The sequence below is a fragment of the Lissotriton vulgaris genome, chromosome 4_1, assembly GCF_964263255.1.
Source record: "Lissotriton vulgaris chromosome 4_1, aLisVul1.2, whole genome shotgun sequence".
Classification (NCBI taxonomy): Eukaryota; Metazoa; Chordata; class Amphibia; order Caudata; family Salamandridae; genus Lissotriton; species Lissotriton vulgaris.
In genome coordinates, this window is record NC_141691.1 from 1,401,947,310 (window position 1) to 1,401,964,213 (window position 16,904).

General features: G+C 44.7%; 1 protein-coding gene across 1 annotated transcript in view; it reads right to left on the minus strand.

The window, feature by feature from the left end:
- The window catches only part of OSBPL1A (oxysterol binding protein like 1A), a 2,145,795-nt gene that overhangs the window by 1,976,487 nt on the left and 152,404 nt on the right, over positions 1 to 16,904 (minus strand). Inside the window, exon 3 of the mRNA XM_086965647.1 lies at positions 15,289 to 15,374. Coding sequence (XP_086821773.1) covers positions 15,289 to 15,374 — 86 coding nt within the window. The remainder of the gene's footprint in view (positions 1 to 15,288; positions 15,375 to 16,904) is intronic.

Genomic DNA, 16,904 nt, shown 5'->3' on the forward strand with positions numbered 1-16,904 from the left:
CCTATAACATTATCCCTCAGCACAATGGGCCAATGTTTATTCACTATTTTCTTTATTTGCTGGTGTTGTCTAGTGAATCCTGTTATTAATCTGAAGCATTCAGGCTCAACTGTATCTGATTTGGTTTTGCCCTGACTGGACAGCTCTCTATCCGCTTTTCTGATTAGGAGCTCCTCTCTACTCATTGATAAGGATTTCTGCACAGCTCTGTCTATCACTTTTGCGGAGTATCCTCTTTCCAGGAATCTCTCCCTGCTTTCCTTTTGTGCCTGTTCTAGTTCCACGGGGTTGCTACATATGCGTCTTAACCGCAGCATTTCCCCGTATGGGATACTGGAAATGAGGTGAACCGGGTGCGCGCTAGCAGCATGTAAAATGCTGTTGCCTGCTGTCTTCTTCCTATAAACCCTAGATTCCAAACGGCACCCATTGACGTAGAGCTCAGCATCTAAAAAAGTGATTGCTTCCTGACTGAGTGTTGCAGTGAATCTGAGGTTAAGGGGGTTATCATTGATATCCTCAATGAATTTGAGGGCCTCTTCCTTGCTCCCTCTCCAAATGACGAACAGGTCGTCAATGAAGCGGAACCATGCTACTAGGTTGTTCCTAATGATGTGTTGGAAACCAAGCCCCAGGACCAGTTCCTCCCAAGCCCCCATGTGCAGACATGCGTAACTTGGAGAGAAACTGGCCCCCATTGCCACCCCCTGTTTTTGGCGGTACAACTGGAAGTTGAACAAAAACACATTGTTTGACAAACAGAAATCCAACATGTCTAACAACATTTTGCTGTGTTTTCCATTGCCTGGTTCTCTTCTTGCTAGGTAATACCGTATTGCCTCAAGACCATCACTATGCGTTATACTGGTATATAGGGCTGTTACATCTAGGGCTATCAGCCAATCCCCTTCCTGAATCTGTACATCCTTGATTTTAACCAGGAAGTCCCCTGTGTCACGTATATAGGACCCCAATTTTTGAACATAACCTTGTATAAAATGATCTATATAAATTGAGGTATGTTCAAGAAGGCTCCCCCTTGCTGATATTATTGGCCTTCCCGGTGGATGGATGGGGTCTTTATGTATTTTGGGTAAAAAATACAATATCGGTGTTACAGGGTGCTCAACCTTCAGATAATCAAATTCATTGTCAGTAATGAGTTTGGCTGACCGCCACTTACATAGTCTTCGATGATATTCTTCCTTGATGGTCAGGAGCTCACGGTTGTTGATTTTTTCATAACAATCACAATCATTTAGTTGGTTGTAGGCCTCTTTATCATAGTTAACTTTAGTCATGAGGACCACGTTACCCCCTTTGTCACTGCTCCTGATTACCACATTTTTTTCTTTGTTGAGTTTCTCAGTCAATGCTTTATATTGTTGTTGTTGGGCTGAATATCTGCGTTTTTTGCTCCCAATCTTAACCTGCAACTTTTTAAGATCCATAACCACATTTTCTTGGAAAATATCAATATTGTCTCGTAGAAGGATGGGGTAGAAGGTAGATGGTGCTCTAAAATCTGTAGTTGTGGATATTCTATTTCCACTCTCATCCATCCCTTTGTTAGCTCCATTGGTACTGTGGGTTGCTTCATAACCCATTCCTTCTGTTTCCCAAAGTTCACTTATAATGCGTGTTCCTTGTGATGCCTCAGGTTGCTGAGTTCCCATGTCTGATGTCGTTCCGTCTTTGTTTTTTAAGGCATAGAATTTGCGCAATTTCAATTTTCTAACTGCCTTGTAGACATTACATCTGGTATTGGTATAATCAAAGTCGCAGGGGGGTGCATATGACAAGCCAAGTTTGAGTATGTTCTCCTCCTTTTCTGTAAGTTTCAATCCAGTAAGGTTAACAATAGTGCGATTGGAGGCTGGTTTTACTCCAGTTGTGGGGCATTGTTCCGTCCGGATCCCCCACCTCTCTTCTTTTGGGCTCCTCTTTTTTGCCATCCGCGACCTCTGGCGGCGCCTGTAGTTTGCCCTGCATTTTCTTGACTGCTTTTTGTGTGGGATCTCAAGGTATTCCGCCTGTCCTGGCATAAAAAAACAATCTCCTGGCCAGGCGTAAGTTTCGGTAGTGTTGTCGCTTCCGCCTGTCTACGGCGGTCTGCTTCTAAATCAGAGTCTGGATCTGAATTAACTGTGGCATTGGATGAATCGCTTGCTTCACCTACTTCTTTCCTTGCGGGGTTGAGGTGGCTCGGGGGGTTCCTTTTATTGGATTGTTGTTGCTGTTTGGCACCACCCCTGCGAAGAGTGTCGAATTTTCGCGCAAAAGTAAAAATCTGGCCCAACTCGTAGTCATTCCTGTCCCTTTGGAATTTGTACGATTTCCTTGCCACGATTTTTGCCTCCTCTTTCTTCAGACGTTCTTGCATGATTTTTAAAAGTCTGTTCTTTTCCTCCTCTTCCCCCAGGCCATCAATTTCTTCATACAAAGTGGCTATTTCCGTGAGGAGTTTGGCTCTGTCAATATCTGCATATTTAATAAGCACCTGCACTTGGCGTCGCGATGCCTCTAAATTTATTTCTGCCCACTCCTTCATCAAATCGGCGTTTGGGTTTTCATAAGTGGGGGCTGTTAATATTCTCAAGCCCCGTGGGATGCGGTTTACCTCAATATAACGTTGCAGTGACTTAGACTCCCACCACTTGGCTTGTTCCTGAAATTACTTTTTTTCTAATGATTAAATAATTCCTTAATTTTGGTTGTATTGCTGCTGCCACTGGCTTCTGCATTCTTCCTCCCTTGTATATTGTCAGGGATAGGGGTGTCATCGGAAAACATCGTTGCAGCTAATGTTTCCCGCGCCCTTACGCTGTCACCCGACATCTTTCTGCAATGTTCTTTGATCTTATACCGGTACCGTTTAGGCTGTCCGTTTCCAAATTACCGGCAAACAAACCGAGGTTCCGGACTTGCCCTCTTCCCTTTCCCAGCTGTAGCACTTGCAGGTGAGCTTACTTGATTGAGCGTCCTCGCCTTGCCAGACTTGTATTCTTCCGTCAGACTCGAGCCCGAGCCGCATACAGTCCAGGGCGCCCAAATCCTTCGCTCTGTATTCCGGTCAATTACCGGAAGCCGGGGGTCAGACGCCGTACTCCTACCGGAGCTTGTAACTTCCCTGAACGCCGTTCAGAGAAAGGATTCGATTCCAAAGCGTCGACCAATTCTCAAGGGGGGTCCCGTGTAAAGCCAGGACGAATCCCACTGGCTATATCTCCTGTACACCGTTTGTCTCCAAACTCGCGCGTTCGTGCAACACAGCAAGCAGACTCCGGACACGGACCTCGAGGTGTATAAAAAGGTTTCATTTAGCAGAAAGAGTCACCGACGTTTCGGCTCAGCGGAGCCTTGATCACATGACAGCGTTTGCTTAGTTAGGTACACCTTTTAAAGTGAAAGCGAGTGGTTAACTGAAATCACCTGTGCAAACTCAGTAATAAACATAGAAAACATACTTTGCATCGCATTCAACATTGTATTGCATTTATATGTTTATATATATTATTATATTATTATATATATATATATATATTGTTTTGAACCTACATTACTCAAAATCCACTGGAGCACATATCTTGAGACATAGCAAAGGCACATCTGGCTACCAGTCCCTACAATTTTGCCAAGTTTGGTGGAAATCCATTCTGCCGTTCGGGCTAAAATTGAGTCCAACCGCCCTATGGAAGGAGTGATGCTTCACAGTGAGAAATAAGTTTAGCTCATTTGAAGCGCATGGGCACTTTGATCTAATTGATGCCAGGTTCTTCACTGATAAAGTCACAAAAATTGAGCAATCCCGCATCCAAGTCATAAATATGATATCCCTACCAAACCTCCCCTCTAATTCACTTCCCTTCACTGGAGCACCCCCTGCAAATTTAACTAACGACGGAATGGCCGCAAAAAAACACCTAATGTCAACTATTATCTCACTCAACTGAAAAAGGACGCCAATTGTTCAGACTTCAAGCCCATGTCAGAAAATAAAGTCTTCAATATAAATGCGAACTTGAAGCCCACTCCCCACGCTACTGATCCCCTCCAATCCACAATAGTACAAAACATCATCCATATCATTGCCCCATTCTGGACAAAAATCATCAACACATCTCTCTCCTCTGGCTGTGTACCTGACTCCCTCTAACAAGGCCAAGTCACATATCACATCACCAACTCAAACAAAAAACAGGGGCCGACCCTAAATACCTCAATTACCAAAGATAGCTCACCAATCTCCCGTTCCTAGCCAAAACAATAGAGAGGTGCATCCTACAACAACTTAACTAATTTATAGACAAATTCAATTATCTCCATGACACCTTTCAATCAAGATTCAGGAAAGGCACAGAAACTGCTATGCTCAATATCTTGAATGACATCCACAGATCCTTAAATGTAGGTGTCATGTGCCTACTTATCTCACTTAACTTATCTGCGGCTTTTGATACCTTAATCACCCAGCATTACACAAGACACTCAAGAACCGCACTGTTACCAATGGCACAGTCCTAAACTGGTTCACATCTTTCCTGCAAAACCGCTCACAACAAGTTAAAATCTACAACTGACTCTCGAAAAAGGTTCAATGCTCATCTCATCTCATTTCAATCTCTTCATGGAAACCCTTACTGTTATCCTGAACCAAGCAGGGGTCAAACATCATCTGTATGCGGATGACACTCAACTCTACTACAACATCAAATCACCAAGTGACATCCTACATCTGAACCCCACACTAATCATTTTACAAACTTGGCTTCACACCAACCACTTAAAGTTGAACACCAACAAAACTGAACTACTACAAAACTGAACTACTACTTTTCTACCCTAAAAATAACCCTTTTCCAATCCAAGACTTGCTCAAGAACTTGGATGCCCTAAATTGTTCTCTCACACTGTCCAACTCCGTAAAGTCCTTAGGCATCATCCTAGACAATGAAAAACCACATCAAAAACTCAGCCAAAGACTCGCTTTACACGCTAAAACACCTAAAGAAAATCAAACCATTCATTCCCCCTGTTGATTTTAAGATGACAGTGCAGTCTCTAGTACTCTCAAAACTGGATTATAGGAATGCCATCTTCACAGAACTCTGAACATTTGCCTTGTTCCTGAAGAACAGTTCTCAACACAGCGGCCCAAGTTCCTAACAGTGTTAAATGGTTTAAGCACATCACACTGGCCCTCAAGACCCTCAATTGGCTTTCCATCGAAGGAAGATGAATTTACACGACTGCTTGCATCACCACCCAAGCCCTTCACACACAACCCCAACTATCTAAATAACAGACTTTCGAAAGCAGGAAGAGCCAGAACACTGAGAATCTCCAACTCACTTCTTCTCATGCCTCCCAAACTGAAAAAGAAATCCTTCCAGTCATGCTCATTTTCTGGAAATGCACCCAAGACATGGAACTCACTCCCTAGAGATCTCCTCTACAACCCCTCCTTTTTCTGCTTCAAACGGGACCATAAATACCTTCTCTACAGCAAATACTTTAACATGCACGTAAACTGAGCTGTGTTCCCAACACTCACGCCCAATCTGACTTGATCCCATGCGACAGTTGATTGTTTCAGCTGTCTACTATGTAATATACTCCATTAACAAAAATAACATAAGGGGAGAGAGAGAGAGACGGGTGGATTCATTCTCCCTTAGTGGAATTTATATACTCCGTTAACTCATGCTGTTCTAATGTCCACAAATTTTAACTAGCTTAATTGCCGAATTATACTCTGTCTGTATATATGCATGTACTTTTATCAAATGGTCTCGCACTGTATGTAAAGCGCTCGGATACCTTCAGGTCTAGGTTATAAAACCTATAAATAAATAACATAAGCCACAATAATACATCTATAGGTATATATAGAGTCACAATATTACTTACAACTTGCCAAATAAAAGACGCAACTGAACAGCATATCAAATGGCTATGTAGTGGTCGGAAAAATAATAAGGCTGGTCTACATTAGGAAAATTTAAAAACTTTAAGAATGGACAATAAAAAGTTTCTTCTGGGTATTTGATAAAAGGAACAAAATAAAGTCGACTGAACAGAATAACCATCACAGAGGCACAAGGTCAGGTCCTGTAGAATGCCGCATTTAAGTCGAAATTAAACACGCCTGGGTAAAAGATTAAATCAAAACCATGTGAGAACAAATCGCTGCTGTCCATTAGTGACATAGGAGAAATACTGTTGGAGGCCTTCCTGACAATGAACTAAGTTATAAGAGCACACTGTGGATTTTTGGATATCAGTGCAAGCTCTACACCACATGGCCTTATCGTAAAATAGTTGCTTTACGCTCTCTTTATCAATGAAATTACAAGACTCTGGAGTGTCAAATGATCCCAGGTGACCAATCGACAAAGGATGCTTTTACATTAGCAAGCCATGGAATGTCAAGGGTAGACTGGGAGTAAAGACAATCATTTATGATTAACCTATTAGAAGCAGTCTTCTCCTTTACCCAAAAAGAGGTGAGATAATTAAAATACCCTTATCGGCATGACAGATGGCATTAGCGCATCAATGAGGGACCACCAGTAAATTATTCAGAAATTAATTTTCTACTTGCTGTAGGGTGTTTACATTAATCAGGCACCAAATACTGTCTCCATATGTTGGGACTGCTACACATATACTGGCATAGATCTCAAAGATCTTTCAATGGTTTTGACCCCAACGTTCTGCAAAAACCTTGCTAGCCATTAATGGATTTCTCAAAGAGGGTAGACCTGTTTGTTAGCAGAAATGTCCACTTGTATTTATCATCAAATAGAATTCCTAAAAAAGAAAAGGATGTAGTTGCCAGAACCTTAGTTTTGTTAATATAATGAGGGCTTTTTAGCCTGTCTTGCCCCACAGATCATTGTAAATGTTTTCCTAACACTTACCTTCAAGACGCAGAATGATAGTCGTGCGGCTTGAAGCAACTTCAACTCATCTTGTGTCAGTTCATAGTCAGATCTTGGTCGGTGCGGAGGGGATATATCTTTTTCCTACAACCTCTTCTGATTTACTGGTGTGAATTTTTTGTTTGTTGGCCTCTTTCAAAACCATGTCCTCTGCCTTTTCCTTTCAATGTTCTTTGTCCAATGTACACGAGTTGCATTTCCTCTAAATACGTTGTTTTAACGCTTTCCTCTGATGTATTTTACCTTCATTAATATCAGTGTCTGAGTCACTTATTTCTTTCTTTGGTGGTGGAAGCCTCATCTTTTCACCTGATGAATGTTTTTTTTTTTTTTGAATGGTCAAATCGTTTTGCAAAAGTACCATTATTGTAATCTTTATCTACGATTTTCAGCGTATTGTTTATCCAACTTCTTTTCCATAAATTTTCCCAAATTATCAATTTTTTTTTGTGCAAGTGTTTGAATTTTGTTTTTCAATTTTTTTATTGATTTTAATAGGTCATCAGCATTCATCTTTACATATTTTATGAGAATGAGAATCATATTCTTTGAACGTTACATTGCTCTACCCGTTCCACAAGCATTTCTGGTTGATGTCAGGAAGGTTGAGGCAGACGTCCTGGGATGTACTTGAATGTTTTCAGAAGAGTGTGTGTGAGAGAGTGCGAGTGCGTGTGTGTGAGAGAGTGCGTGTGTGTGAGAGAGTGCGTGTGTGTGAGAGAGTGCGTGTGCGTGTGTGAGAGAGAGTGCGTGTGCGTGTGTGAGAGAGAGTGCGTGTGCGTGTGTGAGAGAGAGTGCGTGTGCGTGTGTGAGAGAGAGTGCGTGTGTGTGTGTGAGAGAGAGTGCGTGTGTGAGAGAGTGCGTGTGTGTGTGTGAGAGAGTGCGTGTGTGTGTGAGAGAGTGCGTGTGTGTGAGAGTGCGTGTGTGTGAGAGTGCGTGTGTGTGAGAGAGTGCGTGTGTGTGTGTGAGAGAGTGCGTGTGTGTGAGAGAGTGCGTGTGTGTGAGAGAGTGCGTGTGTGTGAGAGAGTGCGTGTGTGAGAGAGTGCGTGTGTGAGAGAGTGCATGTGTGTGTGAGAGAGTGCGTGTGTGTGTGTGAGAGAGTGCGTGTGTGTGTGAGAGAGTGCGTGTGTGTGCGTGTGTGTGAGAGTGCGTGTGTGTGAGAGTGCGTGTGTGTGAGAGAGTGCGTGTGTGTGAGAGAGTGCGTGTGTGTGAGAGAGTGTGTGTGTGTGTGTGTGTGTGTGTGTGTGTGAGAGAAAGCGTGTGTGTGAGAGAGAGCGTGTGTGTGTGAGAGAGTGCGTGTGTGTGTGTGAGAGTGTGAGAGAGTGCGTGTGTGTGAGAGAGTGCGTGTGTGTGTGAGAGAGTGCGTGTGTGTGAGAGAGTGCGTGTGTGTGAGAGAGTGCGTGTGTGTGAGAGAGTGCGTGTGTGTGAGAGAGTGCGTGTGTGTGAGAGAGTGCGTGTGTGTGAGAGAGTGCGTGTGTGTGAGAGAGTGCGTGTGTGTGTGTGAGAGAGTGCGTGTGTGTGTGTGAGAGAGTGCGTGTGTGTGAGAGAGTGTGTGTGTGTGTGTGTGTGTCAGAAAATGATTGGGAGTGAGGAAGCTTTTTGATGGTGTATTCTGGTATGTACTGCATTCTGTCTTCTAGTAGAAGAAAGTTTGCATGTTCACCGCCTGTTCGGGGAAGATTGCCCTAAACTCTAAACATTATTTAAATTTGATTTTCCAAACACTTGGTCAAGGATTGCTAAAGCGATTAATCATTTAGGCAACGCCCATTACCCAACACTCCACACGTCTGTCTATACCTATGGGTTACACACGGAAGTGTATTTCACTTGCACAACATTATTCCCTCTCAGAAGGAATGGTCTCAAATCAAGAATGCACTTGCATTACAAAAGTTGCACAAAAAACGGGCAGATGCCCAATACATTAGAGTAATGACAAACATGGTCAATAAAACTAAGCTTTTCAAAAAATGAAGAAACCAACAGCTGTCTGAATGATTGATAACTTGAAAAACATTGACCAAGAATGCAATAGTCCTCTCGCCAGTGGATTCTTCTGGGTAGCTCACCATAGTCTAGACTTTACGGATCAAGGGTGAATAAACCTGGAGTGTGATTTACAGGGATACTCAATCCTCCTTTCTACTGGTATTCCGGATTGTGATATTCTCTTAGAGTCCTGTGTGCTTTCCTTTGGGGGTACTTGTCATTGGAGGTCCGTTAGTATTAGTGGAATATTTTGCCCTTCTTGGTTGTTCATTTGTAGATCCTAGTGAGGTGCTGGAGGGACATTTTGTAACCGTTTAATTTCTTCCACTGGCATTGCGGTCAATTGATTTCTGACTGCAGTTTCTTTATACAGCTTTATTTAGTCATGGTGTCTTTGGTCAATTGTAATAGTGCTTATCTTCTACTGTAAAAGAGTGACCTGGGTGTTCATGCTATCAAACACAATGTGATGTGAAGCTTGGAAATGCAATAAACTGTCCCAACCTCATTATAGACAAATGAGAGTAACAACATCAAGTTCACCATTTTCAACTTGTTCAAACCCACTTTAAATAATTGCCTGTAGACTGCCTTGGCTGCCGCTTCGCTTTGTTAGCGTTTATTATTGCCACAGTGACTTTCACTTTTATAGCGCGATAACTCCCGGGGCTCTGCATTGCTCACCCCTCCGCTGCCATTTTGTTTGTATTTGTTGTTGTGCTCGTTGTAGAAACCCATCCTCTGTAGCCCGCCCCGCCTCCCAGCTGAGCCGCCCTCGCCCCTCCCCCTCCACTACCCATATATGACAGATGCACTTTCGCGCAGCGTTCACGCGCAGCGATCGAGCCCCATTCGCGCCGAAGGTGCGCCAAAGGTAAGCCCGTCTACGCCCGTCCGCGCCTGGACCGCGCCCAGCGCCAGACCCCCTGCCCCTCGTACCACCCACCCACCCCGCATTACATACGATGCCACCTCCCTCCTAGCCCTTAACTCCGGCCGCTCCCTCTACTGCGTCCAAGCCGCTCCTGGACACACCCATGGACCCTTCTCATGCAACTCCTGCAAGTTCGACGGCACCAAAACCTACTCCTCGTCCACCAACGCGACACAGAGACCCGACACCAACCACCTAAAATGCATCCTGCTCAACACCCGCTCAATCCACAGACATGCCATTGACCTTTGGAATCTACTAGACACCATCTCACCAGACGTCGCCTTCCTAACAGAAACATGGATGAACGCATCATCAGCCCCAGACATCACCATTGCCATCCCAGAAGGATACAAGATCATCCGTAAGGACCGCGTCAAGAATACAGGAGGAGGCATCGCCATCGTCCACAAGAATTCCATTCACATCTCAACCAGCTCAGATGACAACCTTGCCAGCGCTGAGCACCTCCACTTCCAGATCCACACCGACCCCAAAACCACACTTCGAGGCACCCTTCTCTACCGGCCCCCGGGCGCAATTCAATGACGATATCACTGACTTCATCACCCCACACGCCCTCCCCTCCGAGGACTACATCCTATTGGGAGACCTCAATTTTCACCTGGAAAAGAGCAATGACAACAGCGCCACCACCCTTCTGGACAACCTCGCAAACCTCGGACTTAAACAACTTGTCACTTCCCCCACCCACATTGCAGGTCACACACTCGACCCTATCTTCACCTCCAGCAAATACGTCTCCTTCAGCCACACCACAGCTCTTCATTGGACGAACCACAGCTGCGTTCACTTTCTCTACAATAAGCCCACAATCCACTACCACCCTCAACCCACCCTGCGTAGAAATTGGAACAAACTCACCATCGACCAGATCTCTTCATCGCTCCTCCAAATCCCTCCTGTCCACTCCTCAAACCCCGACCAAGCAGCCATTAACTTCACCCAATGGCTATCCAATAGCGCCGACATCCTAGCACAGTTGAAAAAACATCAAAACAAACTAAGCAGCAAGAAGGCCTCCTGGTTCAACGATGATCTTAAGAAATCCAAGAAACTCTGTTGCTCCCTCGAGAAAGCATGGAAAAAAGACCCAAACTCCAACACCAGAGACGCCTTCAAAAACGCCACCCGCATACACCACCAACTAATCCGGTCTGCCAAGAAAGCCGCCTTCAAAGACCGACTAGATAACAACGCCCACAATAGCAAGGAGTTATTCAACATCGTCAAAGAATTTACCAACCCATCAGCCAACTCCAACGACATCACCCCCTCTCAAGCCCTCTGCGACTCCCTAGCCTCCTTCTTCCACAACAAAATTGCAGACATCCACAACAGCTTCGACAACCGACCCGAAGACCTACCCACCCAACCTTCTGCAGGACCTTCTCCCCCCTTGAACATCCTTAACGACTGGAACCCAATCTCCACTGAGGACACCATCCGCCTGATGAACTCCATCCACTCAGGATCCCCAACTGACCCATGCCCTCACCACATCTTCAACAAAGCAGACTCCATCATAGCACCACGCCTCCGAGACATCATCAACTGCTCCCTCAACTCCGCCACCTTCCCGGAAAGCTGGAAACACGCATAACTCAGCGCCCTTCTGAAGAAACCCACAGCTGACCCCACCGAACTCAAAAACTACCGCCCCATCTCGCTCCTTCCTTTCCCAGCCAAAGTCATCGAGAAAGCTGTCAACAACCAGCTTGCCGCCTTTATCGAAAGCAACAAATCCCTCGACCCATCACAGTCCGGATTCCGAGCCAAACACAGCACTGAGACCGCACTCATCGCAGCAACAGATGACATGCGAACCCTACTGGATAATGGAGAAACAGTCGCCCTCATCCTTCTTGACCTCTCCGCAGCCTTCGACACAGTCTGCCATAGCACCCTATTACAGCGCCTCAGCAACATCGGAATCCAAGGAAAAGCTCTGGAATGGATCACCTCTTTCCTCACCGGAAGAACTCAGAGAGTCCGACTCCCTCCATTCAAATCAGAGGCCTCTGAAGTCATCTGCGGCGTGCCGCAAGGATCATCACTCAGCCCCACCCTCTTCAACGTATACATGAGCCCCCTCGCAGCCATCGTTCGCCAACACAATCTCAACATCATCTCCTACGCTGACGACACCCAACTGATCCTCTGACTCACCAAGAACCCCAACACCGCCAAAAACAACTTACACGAAGGAATGAAAGAAGTAGCCGATTGGACGAAGCACAGCCGTTTGAAACTGAACTCAGACAAAACAGAAGTCCTAATCTTAGGTACATCCCCCTCCGCCTGGGACGACTCTTGGTGGCCAGAGGCCCTTGGAAAAGCACCCACCCCGACGGACCACGCACGGAACCTGGGCGTCATCCTGGACTCCTCACTCTCAATGACCAGACAAGTCAACGCTGTCTCATCATCCTGCTTCAACATTCTTCGCATGCTCAAAAAAACTTTTCGCTGGATCCCCACCGAAACTAGAAAAACGGTCACTCACGCACTTGTCACGAGTCGCCTGGACTACGGAAACACCCTATACGCCGGTACCACCGCAAAACTCCAGAAAAAACTCCAACACATCCAGAACGCCTCAGCCAGGCTCATACTTGATATCCCGCGTAAAGAACACATCTCTGGTCACCTGAAAAACCTCCACTGGCTCCCCGTAAATAAGAGAATTACCTTCCGCCTATTAACCCACGCACACAAAGCACTTTACGAACTTGGACCCGTATGCCTCAACACACGCTTGTCCTTCTACACCCCCTCCCGTCATCTACGATCCTCCAACCAAGCCATGGCCACTGTTCCCCGCATCAACAAAGCCACCATGGGAGGTAGATCCTTCTCCTACCTGGCAGCCAAAACCTGGAACTCTCTCCCCACTCACCTTCGGCTTACTCAGAACCACCTAGCATTCAGAAAGCAACTTAAAACTTGGATATTTGACAAGTAATTTCCCCCCTTCCTCAAGCGCCTTGAGACCCTATGGGTATGTAGCGCGCTATATAAATTTCTGACTTGACTTGACTTAGGTTAGTTTCTCTAAACAAAAAGCTTTCTGTCTTCAACAGTAGGTAGGTAATGTCTCTGCCTCAGACAAGAGTAGGAACAACGGTTCTTTTTACCAGTCAGCTGTGATGAAAGGTCAAAGTAGTCAATAAATCTGGGATTTTATTTATCATCCAAATGTACATATTAAATAGCAATGCACGTCTTATGTCTAGTTTGTACAAATTGGAAGATCATGCTCAGTCATAAATAACTACCATAATTAAGTATGAAAATAAAGCACTCAAGCACGCGTGGAGTAAAACCAGTCCTTTACATGCTCTGACCCCCAAGATAGGACTTTCTTGAACATACTTAGTTGTACCCAAATCTTTCAGTCATCGAGCTATGCAAATACATGCATCTCTAGACACACAGTCCTGCTGTGCTCTTAACTGAAGAGCAACTAAATTCAAGCTAACTTTTATGATTTTTTAACCCCAGACCCTTCATTGTTCTTTCTAAACCAACAGCTAGGGCTGATAATTCGTGATTTAAACTGATTTCAGGATAAGGGTTGGAATACTACCTTGACTTTGCCACTTATGCTTGCATACCGATTTCTCTGTATTACTCGGCACCTTAATATGGATAGTACATGCCATCACTCCTATTTTATTTAATCTGCGTTTTAGACTGTATTGTTGGCAACCTGTAATTTGATGATTTTTTTTGTTAGCTTGGACAAAATTTTATGATTATTTCACTTCTCTAAAGCTTAGTTTACATTTCAAGACATAGAAATCTAGAAGATGTAATGTTTGTTTAGACTTACTGCTTGGGTTTTTGTACCAAAGGAAAGATCAAATAGTTGTTTAAGGTTTCAAATTGGAAGCATGCATAAAAATGTTAGTGTTTTGTCCAGCAATCATTCAAACCTAACAGGTAGATTCATCATCGGCATGTTTTGCGAGTCTGTAATAGCGATTATTAAGGAATCGCTATTACAGACTCGCAAAATGGGATACATGTAGAAATCTCAATATTTATTGCGATTCCTACAGCTTCCTTATTTGCGATTAGCAAATTGCAAATCGCAAATAAGGAATAACTCCCCATTTAGGCCCATAGGAATGAATGGGAAGACATATCAATGTACGAATCGCTATTAGCGGTTCGCATTTTGATTCTGCGATTTCAAGGGTGCAGGGGTGTCCAAAGGACACCCTGTTGCACCACTGAAAAGATATTGGATGCTGGTGTTACGCACACACATGTCCCAAGGACATGTGTGTGTGTAACATACAACTTAGAAAAATGCACTTAGGTGCATTTTTCTAAGTTTTCGCTATTTACCACGAGGTTTGACTTCATGGTAAATAGTGGCCCCGGATTGCGAAATCGCAATTTTAACCCCTTCGATGCTTGTGACGGAACTATTCCGTCATCAGTCACGGCTGAGCTGTGCTGATGACGGAATGGTTCCGTCACGACCACACCCTGTTCTGGAATGTCCAGCACAGGGGGAAAATTCAAGCAGCAGCCAAGGTGTTAAAATGGTTCATGCATTGCATATAAGGAATCGCAAATTGTGATTCCTTATATGCTATCGCAAATTGAGAATTCGCCATTATTTGCAAATTCTTATATTGCAAGAGCATGAACCATGAATCCCAAATGCAATTTTTGCGGGCGCAAACGGCCGATTTTTGCGATTCGCACCGTTTGCGCTCGCAAAAATGCTTGATGAATCTACCTGAAAGTCCCCACCTTCTCTTTTATTAATTAAAATACGCAAAGCAGACAAAAGGGCTACATTCGTCAGACATGTTTCTTCATAATAAAAGGATTTTGGGGTGTGTTTAGATTTAAGGCACAGAAAACTACTCGAAATGCATAAAATGTTAACTTTGATTTGTATTAATTCTCAAGAATTTCATTAACCTTTATTTAGTACATTTAAAGACGGCAGTACCACGTTAACATTTAATTGTATAGGTATTTGGTAAGGCATTTTATTTGTGGAAAGTTTAAGATACTTTTAATGTCAAGTATGTATTGTAACGGTGACTAGACACTGTTTGGAGTTTCGCGTGCAGATATATTTTAGGTCTTTAGATTATAACCTGCAACCATACATTTCTTCTAAGGTGAAAGGGGCAAAGCAATATTGTTGCGGAATGGCAGTCATTGGAGCATTTCGTTTGGTGCTAGGAATGCATTATTTATATTTATTCAAGTGGGACTTAAATGCATCCACATAGATTAAAGTTGTGGAGAACACAATTTCGATATTCTCCATTATTTTACACAAAGGTTTCAGTGGGTATACTTCCGCCAGGGATAACTTGCATTGCTAGTATTAATCACTATTTTAAGTACACAACTTATACATACCTGCAACAGATCTTCCACCACAGATCGGTGTCCAAAGTAACAGGCAAGGTGCAGAGGGGTCCAACCCAAATTAGACTTGCTTCTACCTGCAAACACAAAGGACGTCCTGTAGCCACATTTCTGGAAATAATCACTTGGTAAATAGCAAACAGGTCCCTTGCCATTAGTAATTTCAAATGGTAGCTGTGTAACCGTTACAGAAACTAGTTTAACCATTAGTTTACAAAATAAACAAGCTCATTGATTGGTTCCAGATGTACTCCTAATCAAATACTTAACATGTCTTGAAACCTGCCATTCTTCTGTGGCTAGAGCAAAAATGAATTTGTAAGGTGGCGGTTCGGGCTGGACTGTTCCCATGAGGCACAGGGTCAGACTGATTTGCATATGGCCATGTCTGAACTGGGGTGGCAGAGTGAGCTAAAGAATGGTGATGATTAAACCCAGATCAGTTGACTGGGGGTGAGTGTTTGATTTGCTCAAACGCTCCGTCCACCATCCCCTTTTGTATTGCTTCCTCAGCATCAGCAGCTATACCTCACTTTCCGGCTAATTTGCAACAAACGCCCAAGAAAGATGGTTGAGAAAAATATTTGTGTGTTTTTGCTCGAAATGGTAACTAGGAACCACCTTGTAGACTCTAGGCTACCTTTACATTTGACTAACACATATTTCTCATTAGTAGGTTTAAAAATCAAACTATCCCAAAAAAAGTTTGAGACGGGATAGCATTAGACAATTGCACAAATTCAAGGGGGCGTGGTCAGCCAGCATGTCCGCGTAAGCTTCCTGCAACAGCAGAACTTCTTGTCAAAATCCTTCTATAATCTTGACCATAATCCACGGAAAACCCCAAAATAATATTACCCACCCAAGGAGTCCAAACGGAGACGATAACCCCTAATCCAAGGGGCGTACTGGTGAGAGGCAAGCCGGAGCGCCAGGCCAGTCAGCGCCAGGCCGCGTTCGAGAAGGAAACGGCCTGGAGACCCAGAACTCTTGAAGGTGAGAAACTCTTAACAGAAACTCTTAACAGGCTGAGGAGTTACGAGACAGCGCATACCCAGTGGAAGTGGTTACCGTAGAAGCCAGGGGGTGAAGAATTCACCGAGGCTCGGACACTGAGGGAAGGTGGGGCCTAGAAAAGTGAAGGACTGTGCTGCCAAATACTGTGCTCGGCCGGGGCCTGCTGTCCGTGATCCGTTCACCCAGTAAAGAAAATTACGAGGAAATAGACGCTCGATAACAAGAAACAGCCGTTGAAGCAGGGTTGACTGCCCCGAAAGGCCATGGTGTGGCATCTGAGCTGGCGCACGCAGGCTCCTGGGCCTCGTTTGGGAGGCCTGGAAACAGCGGGAGAAACAGCAGCTCGGGCCTACCGGCGAACACACAGAGGGTCATTGAGCCGGGCAGCCCCGGGCTTGTCGGCACAGAAGATCGCAGAGCCGGGTGGGTGGGGCGGGTGTGAGCTCCTCCCAACCAACACCTTACGGTGCTCCGGAGGGGAAGCCTTAAGCCAGAGAGCCCGACATGGATCCCGCTGTGAAAGTGAGGAAGAGGTGATCTGAGCGGCAGCCCAATATGATGCCGAAAGAAGAGCGGTTGGGCGTCCCAGG